Source organism: Delphinapterus leucas, chromosome 13 (assembly GCF_059928025.1).
Source record: "Delphinapterus leucas isolate spDelLeu-1000000601 "Yukka" chromosome 13, BTC_Dleu_Yukka2, whole genome shotgun sequence".
Classification (NCBI taxonomy): Eukaryota; Metazoa; Chordata; class Mammalia; order Artiodactyla; family Monodontidae; genus Delphinapterus; species Delphinapterus leucas.
Window position 1 is genome coordinate 32,237,616 of NC_143141.1, and position 14,697 is coordinate 32,252,312.

Genomic DNA, 14,697 nt, shown 5'->3' on the forward strand with positions numbered 1-14,697 from the left:
CATCCTTTGTCCATTCTTCCATTTGCTGTATTTTCCTAATTGATTTGTAAGCATTCCTTATATATTTTGGATATTAATCCTTTGAATTATATATATTACAAATCTCTCTCCCAGCTGTTCTTCCTTTACTCTCTGGTGTCTTTGTTGTAGAAAAGTTTTAAATATTGATTTTTAAAATATAATGATCTTTCCTTGGACTGAGTTTTGAGTCTTGTCCCCACTTCTCACCTCCATCTCCTTTATTAAAATAACTAGATTTGTGAGAGTTGTGTCTGGGAATCAGCTGTTAGATGTATCTATCAATTCTTCTGTTTTCATTTTCTAATTTATTCATTTTTTTCTCTTGTTTTTATAATATCCACTTTTCCTCTTTGATTTGTTTGTGACTGGTCTTTTAATCTTTTGCCTTGAATTTATTCTTATTTATTCTCATTCTTTCCTTCTAATGAAGCAGTTTAGGGCTCTGAATTTGCTTCTGAGTATATCGAATACTTGGTTTTCATATATAGTGATCTATGTTTTTATTTTCTAAATAAGTTTGAAATTATAGCTTTGAATCTTCTTTAGTCTGTTAGATAGTCAGAAGAATGCATTTTAAATTCCAAATGACTGGGTTTTAAAAGGATATATTCTTTTGTTATTATTTTCTAGTTTATCTCATTTTCAGAGAGAGTGACCGCTACAATTTTGCCATTTGAGATTTATTATGGTTTTCTTTGTAGCATAGTATATGATTATATCAGTTAGGAGTAGGACCACTTGTATATAACAAAAAGTTCAAAATAACAGTAATTTTAAGAAAATAATTTATTTCTCTCTCATACCAAAGAATTTTGGAGGTAGGCAGATCCCCACAGTCATCAGGAATCCAGGCTTCCATTTTTCTACACCATTCTCAGTGCTGCCTTCTAGTGTCAGTCACCTCATAGCCCAGAATGGCTGCTGAAGTTCCAGTCATCACAGCCACATCCCAGGGAGGAGAAAGAAGGGAGAAGTAAAAAGATGTACCTCCTAGCTGAGTCATTTCCCTTCAAGTAGTCTTCTTCAAAGTGTCACAGAACAGTTCTGTTTATATTCCATGTAGAACTTAGCTGGATATATAGTCAATCCCTAATTATAGGGATTCTGTCAGTGAGAAAGAAGTGAAGAATAGCTATAAGTAGGCAAACAAGAATCTGCCATAGTAATTTTAATAAATATTCCATCAATGCTTAAAAATAAAAAGATATATCTTTCGGCAGTATCATCTCTCCCAAGCCAGAGAAGTTGAGTTTGGGGCTTATTCCTCATAAGAGGCCAACTGGACCCTTTCAAAATCAATGGCTGCCATCAGCTGTGATAAACTAGCTAACCCAAGGGATGCCAGCACTGTGTCTAGTTCACAGGTGTTATTGAGGACACCCCATATTTTTCCGCTCTCTCCTCTTCGTAAGACCAATCAATCACTTCAGGGTCACTATGGCCTTCTAGGCATCATGGGAACTTGGGTGCTGATCCACTCCCATGTTGTTCAGGGCTTTACTGCTGAAGTAGACGCTGTGAATGTCCTATCAGGACCAGTCCTCTTCCAGCCTGGAGCAAACATCCCTCTGTGGATAAATGTGTAGGATGTGAGAATAGGAATCCCTGGAATCTGAGATCCTGTATGAACACTTGACTGAGGCGAGTGGGCAGCATGACCTGGGATGGCCTCAGTGGCCGCCAGAGCCAAAATGACAGGCTTACCTAGCCTCACTTCCTAGCCCCGATTAGTTGTATTCTGGGATTCAGAACAGCTGGGCCAGAGGCCAGGTCCCAAGAGGAGCCACTGGTCGTGGAGAACCTGTAGCCTTCCATCCAGGCACTCTGACGTGGATAAGCAATGTGAGGACTCGTTGGTTCCACTCCCTCCCGGGGCCACTGACACGCCCAGTAAGGAGGGAGCACTGTGGCTGTCCCGGCACTTCCACCCGAGGCCTGGCTCCCACCAGCCACATCAGCTCCCCTAAGACCCTGCTGTCACCTGGTAGCACTGAACATCTCAGCAAACGCCTGGTCTGAAGGCGAGTGAAGGTTCCAGTCCATGCCTTAGGGAAGCCCCTGCCGTGATAGAATGGGTAAGAAATATACACATGCAGAAACCACTAAAATGCTTACCAAAATAGAAATGGGGTGCCAGCGAATGTGCTAGAACTGGGTCCCTGAGTGATAAAGGGAAGGAGTGAGTAAGGCTGGCAGGTGCCTCGACTAAGATGCTTCTGGAATCAACATCTAAACTGCCTCCTGCCCAGGTGAGCATCCCTGACTTGAACCCCCACGCTGTTGTCACCTTGCCTGAGAGTAACCCCGCCCCTACCCTGCTCACTCCCAGAGCTCAGGAGAAACGAGCTGGTTTTTTCCCAGAAGCTGGTGCCAGTTTAGTCAGCAGATTTCACAGATCTACTGGCACCCATGTAGTGTCTTATTTTAAGCTTAACATTTGAAGATGGAAACTTTTCCCCCTTTGATGTGTGGCAAAGAGATCCCAATTTATACATAAGCATGGCGGCTAAGCCAGTGCACCACCAAGGCTGTTCCCAAGGCTGGTGCAGTTCATGGCTCCCCCTTTTCAGGTACCTTCCCAGAAGAACCCCACCAACCGTGGTCACTTCTTATAATTGGCATCTCAATTCCCATGTTTCCACTGAGAGGTGTGCAGCCCTGTCCTTTCCGGGCATGTGTGGCTGGGGAGAGGCAGGGCCAGGGTCCTGGCCCCCATCCCGTCCTCTCTGCATTTCCCCAGCTGCCAGCCTTTACCCTTGGCTCCCATAATGTCTCAGGGCAGGGAGCTGGGTTTCTCTTGTGGGCCTGAGGTTCTCCCAGGTGACATCGTGCCTCCCCTCTCAGCCCTGAGCTCCCCGATGCTGCCGTCCTCCTCTCCCCTCCCCCTGTCATTCTGGAAGTCTCAGAACTTAAGGCCAGGACCCCGCTATCCAGCTGGGAGACTGAGGAGGGCAGACCAGGAGCATCCTGTCAGTGAGTCCAGAGGCCTTGGGTTATGTCCAAACCAGATTTCTGTCTTGGGACGTTTGGAGCTTGGACTCTACTCTGAACCCTCTCATTTTAACACTGCATATGATTGTGTGGACTTAGAAACCCCATTTCTCCAAAAGTGCTGGTGTAGGTCAAGTCACCTCTGCGGGGAGGAAGGGTGGACCATGGAGGGTTCACTTATGTGAGGATTTGGCTGAGTCCCAGGGCCTTTCTGACACCTTCCAACCCTCCTCGTCCCAGACTTGGATACCAGTCATTTTGGCTTAATTTATGCCATCCAAGAGTTGTTGCTCATTAAGCTGGAATTGACCAGTCAGGGACAAACATTCATTTGACAAAAGATATTTTCTTTAACCGGTTGGGATCCTTTAAATAGCAGCACCCCTAATGCACCGAAGTGTTACTTTTCAGATCATTAGCTATATAAATCAGAAGGTGGAGACAAAGTAGAAGGAAAAAAACAGGCAAATTGTTGAGTACTGGGGTCCATGGAAGGTCTTTTGAAAAGTAAGAGGAACGTTTACAATTGAGTGAGTCAGTGTGGAGGAAAAGGGTATGATGCCAAAGGACTACTGCTTTGCCAGCGAGGACTCCCAGGTATTTGAGAAGTGAATGTCATATGGTCTCACCCCTCTGAAGCTTCTGGAAGCTCTCAAGGAAGATAGAGTTTAAACAGATATTTACTACTGAGATGAATACTGCAAAGAAGGCAGGCAGGGTGCTGAGAGAGCATATAATCTAACATCATGTTGAGGGCCAGGGAAGGCTTCCTGGAGGAAGTGACAACTAAGCTGAAACCTGGAGGATGAGGAGGGATTAGCCAAATGGAGATGGGGTGGAGGGTGGGAGGACCAGTTATTTCTGCTGTTATCTTGCCAAGCAAGGCGATTCTGTGCCCTGTGGTCTTCCCCTGACTTAAGTTTCACCACCCAGTTGTTTTGGCACACACCCTGTTTCCCCTCTGGATTTTTTAAATACTTTTAAAAAGCTTTCTTCTTCTTATCGCTTAAGTCACTTTCTTATGGGGTAGGGGGTTGCTCAGTTCTGAGTCCCAATATCACAGTGCACAGAATTGTGACCAGCGGCCTTGCTTCCCTGTCCTTGTCTTCAACTGTTCGTGTCCCACTTCTGGCCAAGCAGATTGAGATATTTGGTGGTGCCTCTCTCTCACGCTGAGACCTCATCTCTCTGCAGAGGTTAGAACACTCTGACTGCGGAGGCCTGAAGTGAAGATGTGATTTTTCTTGTGAGCCAGTTGCCATATGGGTGCAACTGGACCCATGCCTGATTCTGTCCTGAGACGAGGCTCAAACACAAACTTCCCTTCTTCCTGGACTAGCCAGGGAGGCCGCAGAGTTGGGCCAATGGTCACCAGGTGGAGTGGGTAGATAAGCTAGGCTGCTCAGGAACCAGTATCACTAGGGAAGATATAATTCAAGGTGCATTAGTAATGGTAAAGAGTTTTTCTCAGGGAGGATAGCATGTTCACTCTTCATATGTAGTAATCCCTGTATCGATCCCCTCTTGCTACTATAGTGCTGTGTAACAAACATCCACAAAATTTCAGTGGCAGCCATAAGCGTTCATTCTTGGGGATCTGCAATTACCCAGGGTTTGGCTGATCTAGACTGGGCTTGACCGAGGCAGTTTTGCTTCTCACCGCAGGTCTGGGGTCAACTGGGAGTCAGCTCACCCAGGCTGGACTCTGCTCCTCACATCTTATCCTCGGATTAGGGCACTAGTCAGGGCATGTCTCCTCTTGGCAATGTTAGGAGCACAGAGGGCCAGCAGAAACATATGAGGCCTCTGAGGCCTGGTCTTAGAACTGGCACACTGCCACTTCCTCCCACATGCCATTGGCCAAAGCAAGTTATATGGCCAAGCAACACCAAGAGCATGGAAACAAATTCCTCCCCTGGCATGGATATGGGTGCAGGGAGGAGTGAAGAATTGGGACCAAAACTCAATCTGCCCCCCTCTCCAAAGGCCAACAGCCTCATGCAATCAGACTTTAATAAAAGGACTAAGGAAGAGATGGGTGATGGTGGTCATTGTCACAATCCATCATGGATCTTTTCCCTAGCCGAGAATGAATTAATGTTCTTAATAATGAATTAGCAATGTTCTTCCAGTGTGTGGTGTGGGCCCAGCTTTGTGCTGAGTGCTTTGGGGGACATCAGAGAGAAAAGCCCTAATTCTACCATCAGGAACTTACTATCCTTTATGGGATAAGCCTTGTGTTCAAAGACAAGATTGGGGCTAAATGATGCTCAATTGTGAATGTAGACTGTGGAGTTCAGAGAAATGAGAGGCCAGCAAAGGCTAGAAAAGAATGAGGTAGAAGGAAAGGAACGATACTAACATTTAACACCTAGTGAGCACGTGCTGCGTGCCAGACACTGTGCCAAATTCTTTCCACGCCTTACTTCCTCTCTTGATCATCCAGAGAGGTACCAGGATTGTCCCCATTTAACAGATGAAGAAACAGAGGCACAAAGAACTCAAGTAACTTGTGTGTGGTCACACAGCTGGTAAATAACTAGAACCAGGACTTGAGTTCAGCTCCTCCCACCACCAGAGCCTGAGCGTTGATCATCAGGGCCCATGGCCGGCCACCCAAGGGGAAGGGGAATCAAAGGCAGACAGATGTGCGGAGAGGACAGCTGCCGGGGGTGGGAGCTGTGGAGGGGACCCCAGTCGTGTTATGAACTATAAATGGGAGCAAAGATAGGATGTGCGATTTGGCCGAGGTCCTGCAGCAAGATAGGGTGCAGGCTGGGCTGGGAATTCTGGCTGTTGGCTCTCCTTCTACGTTCCCTGGTCCCAGCCGCTTTCTGGGCTCTCTCCACCCGCCACGCGGCCACGCCTGAAGTGTCTCCTTGGAAGAGGTGCAATCCACTGGCATTGAAGCCGGCGGACTGGCTCCCTCTCTCTATTCATCTCTTTCCTCCTTTCCCCTGCCATGTTCTGGAAAGGGCAGCATGAGGGAATGTGGGCAGGTTGCACCAGAGATATACATCTGAGAACTGAAGGAACATTTATTTTTAATTTAGACTTAAAAAGAAAAAAGGAAATTATAAAATATCTGCTCTTGCTCCTGGGATTGTGCAGATGGTGCTGCGTGTTGCCTAATAGGGAATGGGGCTGGCACCTGCGTGCTCGTGGCCCCACCAGCCTGACTGTAGGACCTGGAAGGCAGGATCCCTGTTCCTCTTGCCTCAGCCTCAGATGGCTCCCTGGGACCCCGTTTGGCCAATGTGGCATGGTGGTCCGCTGCCTTCTCGCCTCACCCTCCCCGGACTCCCGTCTGCTGATTTCCTGAACATCCTCCTTCAATGAAGCCAGCCTCTCAGCTGTTCCTACTCGCATGAACACACACTTGCACACCTCAGCTCCATCCTGTCACCCCCTTTGGCAGGTAGCCAGACCTCTCCCTTCCTGAACTCTTGCTTGGATGTTAGAATTTATCAGTTTGACACACATCCAGATACCTGTTTAAACCATCTTGTCATTTTCATGCCCAGGAGTTATAAAGGACATTCTCATATATTTTCCTGTTTGGTCCTTGTGTTTATTGTGGTTAGATGCTATATATTCCTCTCTTCTGGTAATCTCCACTGGGAGCGGTATGGGACTCAGTGCATAGAAGATGCTCAAAAAGGGGCATAGAATGTGACTTTTCTTTTGTATTCAGGCGGGTGATCTGGAGAAGGAGCCCCTAAAATCAGAGAGTTGGGGCCCCCAAGCCAGGAATCAGGAGACCTGACTCTTTCTCTAGCTTGCTTTAAAGCCTTGGGCAGATCACTGAATTTCTCTAAGTCTCTGTTGCCCCATTTGCAAAATATAGAAAGTAATCTCTATTTTGTCTGAGCTCCAGAGTTATTTTTTATTTCTTTTAGGGCATTATCATTTCTTTTTTTTTTTAACATCTTTATTGGAGTATAATTGCTTTACAATGGTGTGTTAGTTTCTGCTTTATAGCAAAGTGAATCAGCCCTGGAGTTATAACAAGGATCATGGCAAATGACATAAGGAGAAGTGCTTAGCAAAATCAATCAATCAATTCATCTCTTTAAGAAAGCATGCAGAGTCAGAGGTGCCCAGCATGGACATCAGGCCCGTGTTTGGGCAGAAGTTAGGGACAGGAGGCTGGTCAGGTTGGCCAGTATGGTGAAAAACTCACTGGTTACACTTTGTGTGTGTGTGTATTGCATAGCCTGGGTATTAGTTTGGTTTAGTTTAGGGCTATGGTTTGTTCTGAAAAAAACTTGATATCACATAAAAAAATGCATGCCACAAGAAAAAACAAGTAAGATGACCTGGCCTGGGCATCTTGACAGTCAGTGCAAAGAGGGACACAGTTGAATGCCCAGTGTTTGCAAGACAGATGCAAACCAGATGTTCAGAAGTATAAATTTCTGATCCTGAGATCAGAAAAATTTCCTCCACGTGGATTCATAATGGGGTCCAACGTAATGAGCAGTGAGTGTCCTGGACAACAGCTGAAGGGTAAATACGAGTCCCGTGGGCCACATCTTATGACGGTCCTGGTGAGCCAAGCACAGTTCAGGGGGTGCAAAGGGGATTGAGGGGGAGAATACAATGTAGTTCATAACACACCAGTTTTATGTAAACCAACGGATTAGGGGGAACGATGTGCTGAGTTCCCAACAGTGGAAAACAGCTTTTATATCCTCAGGCTTTGTGAGGCAGTCAGACATGCGCATGTTTATACATACATCCACATGCATACGAATGCACAAACACAAATTCACACACACACACTCGCGGGCTCATGCTGTCTGTTCCCAGCTTTAGGCCTCTCTAGGCTCAGCTTCCTCTCTATGGTCTGGCTCCTGACTGGGGCGCTAGGATGAGGCCCTGGGTCCCCTGGGGTTACTTCTTGGCAGGACTGGTGGGAAAATTCCCTTTAAAGACGATGGGACCATCTGTATTGACTTCACACCTACTACCTGGAACCTGAGAATAGAATTTAAACTGAGACAGGACCTCCAAGGTCAACCTGTTCGCTCTATAGGGGAGAAAGCTAGAACCCCAAAGGGGCATGTCTTCTGCTGGAGATCACACAGGGATGGAGCCTAGGCTAAGACCCAAGGCCTCCTGACTCTCACTCCAGCACTCTAAGCTGTCATTGCAAAGAAAAATCAAGTTGGGATCTTATTTTGGGGAGAAAAATATCATAAGGTAATTCTTCATTGGACTACGGAATTAATTTACATTATGTAATTTTATTCAAACTGATATGGGCCAATAAATATAACTGTGTGCGTGTTTGCTGTTTTAAAACATTTTAATGTTTAAAACATGATTTACTAATGCTGCTAAGGATGTCTAGAATTTGATTTACTGCATAGAATTGAATGTTTACACATTCCTTACAGAAATTCTTGCCAAAGAGCCATTTTATCTACAAGAATAATAAATAAGTCAATATGTGGTTGGCTGTGCACATTTTTTCCATATACAGCAGCACTTGGTAGATGTTATTTTGCACACAAGCACTCAAAAGGTAAATTTGAGAGACACACATGGATCCCCAAAGTCTAAGATTTGGTCAGTGTCAAGATCAGGCAATTAATCTTGACTTAAACCAAAAAAAACAAAGTCACTGAGTCTAGGTCTTAGGTGATATTTGGGCTTTGGGACTAATGGATCCACACTTATGTAACCAGACTTGGTCGTATGTGTGTATTTGTTCATTCATTCGCACATTCAACAAATACTTATTAGATATCTATGTTTTATTCAATAGCTTAAACATAGTGTAGGTGTTGCTTCATGGGGGCCCAGAGATAATATATAAATTTCCCTACTTGTCTTTGTAAAGCACTTAAGGCCTTTGAAATGATTCTTATTGAATCCTCACAAAAATCCTATTGGAGGGCTTCCCTGGTGGCGCAGTGGTTGAGAGTCCGCCTGCCAATGCAGGGGACACGGGTTCGTGCCCTGGTCCAGGAAGATTCCATGTGCCGCGGAGCGGCTGGGCCTGTGAGCCATGGCCGCTGAGCCTGCGCATCCGGAGCCTGTGCTCCACAACGGAAGAGGCCACAACAGTGAGAGCCCCACGAACCACCCCCCGCAAAAAAAAAAATCCTATTGGATGGCTAGGGTGTGAAGGAGCCAGGTTAGCTGGGTGGAAGTAAGGCGTTCCTTTTGTTTGCTGGTTTGTTTTTATTGTTCCCCTGCCCACCAATTACAAAAATATGCATGTCCGCTGTTAAAAAGAACACAGAAATATTCAAGAAGAATGTGAGAAAGTACCATGTAACCTGACCTCCAGGGACGTCTACCTGCTGTGCTACAGATTTTTTCATGCCTGGAGATATGTATATGTATGTGTATTTGTGTATGTGGGTATATCTGGTGAGATTTTTTTTTTTCTTTATAAAAATGGGATTATGTTGTCATATAATTCTGCAACCAAGTTTTTTCATCGTACATCATCTCACTGTGGGCAGTAGTTTGAATATACTTATCATACACATCAGTTTGTACAGATCCAGCTCACTTTTGTTCGTGGCTGTGTCATTTTTCTTTACAAAAGCATAGGGCGTTTGTTTTGCCTTCTTCAGCCTTTTCTCTCTCTCTCATAGGTGGTTGGTCTTCTCTTGCCCAATCAGACATTGGCATCCACTGTCTTCTGGCAGGTAACAGTTTCCCTGCAAGCAGAGGGCTCCTGAAGGGGGCACCCAACAAGTGCTGGTTGGAACAGCCTGTCCCAGTGTCTCCTCTCCATCCAGGCCCCTCGGGGAAAGTCACCCCACTTCCTACTCCTCCCTAACCCAGAAGCCACTGGGAGAAGCCCCAGGACTTCGGGCCCGCAGCCCAAGTCTTGGGCCATTATAGGTGCTCTGACTTTTGCACAGAGGTGATGAGGGCTGGCGGGTGCCCTCACCTGGATGCTTGTCCCGTGGCCAGTGACCTTGAGCCCTACAGCCTCATTTTGACATCAGCCTTACCCAAATCTGTGGGGAAGGTAATCCACCCCCAACTCCAAGGTAGTGAGGTGGGTGAAAAAGCATCACAGACCCTGGTCTCTGCCCTTGGAGACAGTCTGGGGCGTGGCTCTCTGAAAACAGTAGAAGCTCAGTATGTATGTGTGTAGAGAGAGAGGGGCAGGAAGAAAAACCTGTCTGTCTTCAGGAGAAAATGTCAGAGTCTTCCTGAAAAAAGAAAAGCTCCTAATAATGTCTGTGTCTGGGCTCTGCAGGTGGTGTAGGGCACTGAGGCTCAGAGCTGTCGGGCATTCCAGGGGCTTAAGTGTCCACCTTCTGTCCAGTCATTAGTATAAAAAGGGTGATGTGGCAAAGGCAGTGGGGCCCATGTGGGGCAGTGAACACCAGAATTTTGGGAGAGGTGGCCATCTCTGAACTGAGATGGATAGCTGGCCTGGGTGGGACCAGTGTCTTGGTTTGCCAGGAACTGAGGGGTTTCCCAGGACCGGGGCCTTTCAGTGCTAAAACTGCGCTGTCCTGGCGAACCAGGATGGTTGCTCATGCTAACTCAGGGGATGGATGGAACTACCGTGAACTAGACACCCGTGTCTTTCTGGAGGGGTGTGGCCTCCCAGGTCCAGGCCTGCTTCCAGGGAGGTGGCCACACCTTTCCTGACTTCTCCTCTCCCCGCATTGCCTTTCAGTGGCTGAACCAGAGCCACAATGCTTGTGTCAACTATGCAAACCGGAACGCTACGAAGGTGAGTACCGCAGACCATCACCTGGTGTCAGGCTTCAGGCTGGGGTGACCCTCTCCCTCCCTACAGTGTGGCATGCCACCATCAGGGCTTCTCCTCTGGGTTTTACTGCCAGGCCTTCAGGAGGGGCCCTGCTGGGGAGGGGCTGCTCACGTGAAGTGACGAAGGCCCAGAACGTGGGAGTGTGGCGCGCGCGGCCAAAGGGATGAGCTCCGCTGGCTTCAGAATTCCCCTTGGGCAGCGCTTATACCCAGATCTTGGATCAGGACAGCATCAGCCACGTGGGGACTAACTTCCTCTAAACTTCCTCCAAGCTTGCCTGGAAGCTGTCTCAGTGCCCTAGGATTGTCAGCTGCAAGGCTAAAGGGCTGCTCTTGAGGGTGAGGGGTCTGAGAGGACTGGCACGTCCTCCCCAAAGTCCCCTGCACTCCTGGGACGAGCTCACAGTGGAGGTCCAGCCACCCTTCTCTTGTCTAGGAAGGGGCTGGGCGCCTGCTTCGCTGGCAAGGCTGCCTTTCCCCTTGGTCCATTCTCCCACATTTCCGTCCAAAGGCAGCAGAGGAGAGGAATCTAGTTCCCCTTGGGGGGCTGTCAGTTTGGGGAGGAGAGGGTCTGGACATTTATAACTTTGGTGGGGAGTGATAGGGGAGTTATGAGCTGTCCTGGGTGGGAGGAACTTCAGGGCCTGAGACTCTGAGGACCTTCCCCCTCCTCCCATCTAAACCTTCGACCCATGCCTTGCTCATATGCTTCGCACACAGACATCTCTGCTTAGATGGCTCCCATTCACCTTAAACCAAATATCTCCAGAATTGCTGTCGTAGTTCCTCAGCTTTTCCTTAATTTTTTGTGTTGCAACTTGGGATCCATTTTCCCATAGAAATATTTAGCAACTGTCTCCTACTGGCCTGGAAGCCCTGCATGGCTGACCAGGACCGTGAGAGCCAGCCAGGCTGTGGCCACCTTGACACTGCCATGTCCCCCGAGAAAATGCTCTGGGTGCCAAACAGCCCACTTGCAACATTTAGCCTTCCTAAACTGGATCTGCTTGCCCCAGCCATAAACGGCCCACTTTGGCCCTTGCTATTTTCTACCCGCAGCCAGCAGTGTCTGCCAAGGGCCTTTCTAGAGCAGGGCAGAAGGCCCTTTGGCGTCTCCCCAGACATAGCTGCCCTGTGTTTCCATGTGCGGAGCTGCGCTGAGGGAGGCCTGGATCCCTTTGGCTTCCAGAGGCCTTCCTCCTTGCCTGCCCCTCCAGGCTCGGGGGCAGGATTGCCTCTTGCTGGTTGGGGCCATTTGCAAGGGTGGAGGGTGGGAGCTTGGGACACCCAGGGGACCTGAAATTCTGTCTCTGTCTTCCAGCCTTCACCTGCATCCAAGTTCATCCAGGGCTACCTGGGAGCTGTCATCAGTGCCGTCTCCATCGCTGTGAGTGACCCCAGACTCCCCGCCCCCTGGGCGTCCTCTCCAGCCTGCTGCTCTGTGACTGCCCCACCCAGCATCTCAGGCCAGACCTTATCTGAGGGTCAGGGCTGGGCAAGGGGCATGGGAGACAGGGTTTCTGGGTGGGGGCCATCAGGGCCGTCTTCCTAGGTGGAGAAGAGTAGACCCTGGTGACGCTTTCATAGAGGGGGAGCACAGGCCAGTGCTCCAGGTTTGGGAGAGCAGGCGGGGAGGTGAGGCAGTGCCTGTGGGCCACACGAAGGGCTGTACACTCCAGCCGGGGGCAGGATGTCTGCCCTAGAGGGGCCCGTGTTTACCCGACACCCTCCTCAGAGGAGCTGGTCTTCATGAAGCCGATGCAGGAGTGGAGGGGCTTTTGATCCATCCCCAAAGTTGGCCCAAATGTCAGCTCCCCTTTGCCCTTTGCCTGAGTTCCCTGGGTCCCCTCTTGGTGGCCTCAGTCATGTGGTCACAGGTCTAAGCCTTCCTGGAGTCCTGTGAATTCCTCAAGACAGGGGCAATAGGCTCATTTTGAATCCCACAGGGTTTTGAGAATATAGCAGCTACTAAGTAGGGGAGGTTTATAGACTGACTGTGTGAGGGTGTAAGGATATATCCCAGGTGACACAGCAAGGGGCCTGGGCCAGAGCCAGAATAGAAGCCCAAGCTCCCGAGACCTTGGCATGTTCATCCCACCCTGTACCTCCATCTGGTCCTCTCTCCATCCTGGCTGGGTGGTCTCCTATAGCCCACTCCAGAGGTCAAAAGTCACCTCACAACTTCATTACACAATAAATACATGTAATTGGTAAGAAAAGTAATTAGGAAATACAAATTAAAAAAAACATTCACATATAATAAAAAATTCACATCTAATAATCTTTTTGTAAAACCCACTTTCTCATCTTTCCCATGTCATCAAATAAATGTTGTAGTTGTTCACGCCTGTGTACTAACCCATTGTACCTACTGTGTACCATCATTTATTTCATTGCTCTCCTAAGACAGGGATTTGGGGCTGTTCTGAGATGGCCTCGTCTACTCTGCTCCCATGTGGACCAGGTTCACCTCCAAACAGCTGTTAGGTGGGTGGGGGGGTCCCCACTTCATGCCCAAGATCACTCTCCTTCCCTGAATCCTTATGTCTTACCCCAAGCATGAAGCCAGAATTACCAAATCTATTTAGATCGTTCATCAAGAGACTGCTGGGCTTCCCTGGTGGCACAGTGGTTGGGAGTCCGCCTGCCGATGTAGGGGACATGGGTTCGTGCCCCGGTCCGGGAAGATCCCACATGCTGCGGAGTGGCTGGGCCCGTGAGCCATAGCCGCTGAGCCTGCGCGTCCGGAGCCTGTGCTCCGCAACGGGAGAGGCCACAACAGTGAGAGGCCCGTGTACCGCAAAAAAAAAAAAAAAAAAAAAAAAAAAAAAAGAAGAGACTGCTAACCCCACCCTGGTGGTCCTGCAGCCCAGCATGAGACTTCATTTGAGGGTCATACAAACTGGGGATCTCTGATTCTGGTGGGTTGCTGGCCAGCGTCAGGGGCTCTTGTGAGAGAGGAGAAAGGCTCTGTCGCCTCCTTCCTGCTCCTTATGGCAAGAGGAGCCCATCACTTTGCCTAGTTTAGCAGCTTGAAAATCCCATGTTCCTTCTTTGAGATTTAAGGGACCGTGTAGAGGAGCTGGGAGGGGGAAGGCCCACGGGGAGAATCCCGAGCGGCCTTGGCTCGGACAGGCTTGAGTGGAGGGGATGACTGTCCTGCTGGGACATCCTCCTCCTGCAGGCCTGGGGCTGCGGGGACACGGCTTCCTCCCAGGGCTCCGGGCTCTCTGCTTCCGCAGTCCTCACCGTCCCACCCTTGAGGTCCTCAGTCATTCCATCCCAACTGCTTCATAAGGCCAGAACCAGCCCAGATTGTGGGTTGGGGGTTCTGATACCCAAGCTTTAGAGTTACTGGGGGCTGAGGGCCCTCCAGGGCTCTCAGAGCCACAGTCTTACCCGCAGGGACGGGGACTCACGCTGGGCTGTCATGGCCCCCAGAGGGTGTGCCTTGCTGGGGACACCCTCCTTCCCCTTCCCCACCTAGCTGCAGAGCCCTTCCAGGACGTGTTTCCCCAACCATGCCAGCCCCAAGTCTTAGAAGCTTCTGTCCTTCTCATGCACTCACTCAGTTACGCCCCATGTCCTGTCCACTCATTGTTCTACTGGATTTCAAGTTAACCAGGGACAGGCCCTGTGTCTTCTCCCCCACGGAGGAGGGTGGGGAGCATTGCTCCATAAATACTTGTTAATTAGGTTGCTGATCGATTGCTGGCCTCAGGAGGCCCCTCTGTGCTCCATCCGCCAGGGGCTGCGTCCCTCTGCCTGACGTCTGCGCACAGTAAGGGTCTAACTCCGGCAGATGGAGTGGAGTTTCTGACTTGGAAAATTTGCAGCTTGCTTGCTTTTCTTTTGTGCGTGTAAATCACAAAACCTCCAAAGAAAGAGGCTTTATTTTATTTTCCTTTCCCTTGTTCTCTGGAAGCCCAG

The 14,697-nt window shown here is 48.9% G+C and overlaps 1 protein-coding gene across 6 annotated transcripts in view; it reads left to right on the top strand.

Moving 5' to 3' along the window:
* SFXN5 (sideroflexin 5) overlaps positions 1-14,697 on the top strand; it is a 117,269-nt gene that overhangs the window by 51,749 nt on the left and 50,823 nt on the right. For all 6 annotated transcript variants that reach the window (XM_022561249.2, XM_022561251.2, XM_030763205.2 and 3 more), the window contains 3 exons: positions 9,627-9,680; positions 10,673-10,729; positions 12,089-12,154. In XM_022561249.2, coding sequence (XP_022416957.1) covers positions 9,627-9,680; positions 10,673-10,729; positions 12,089-12,154 — 177 coding nt within the window. The remainder of the gene's footprint in view (positions 1-9,626; positions 9,681-10,672; positions 10,730-12,088; positions 12,155-14,697) is intronic.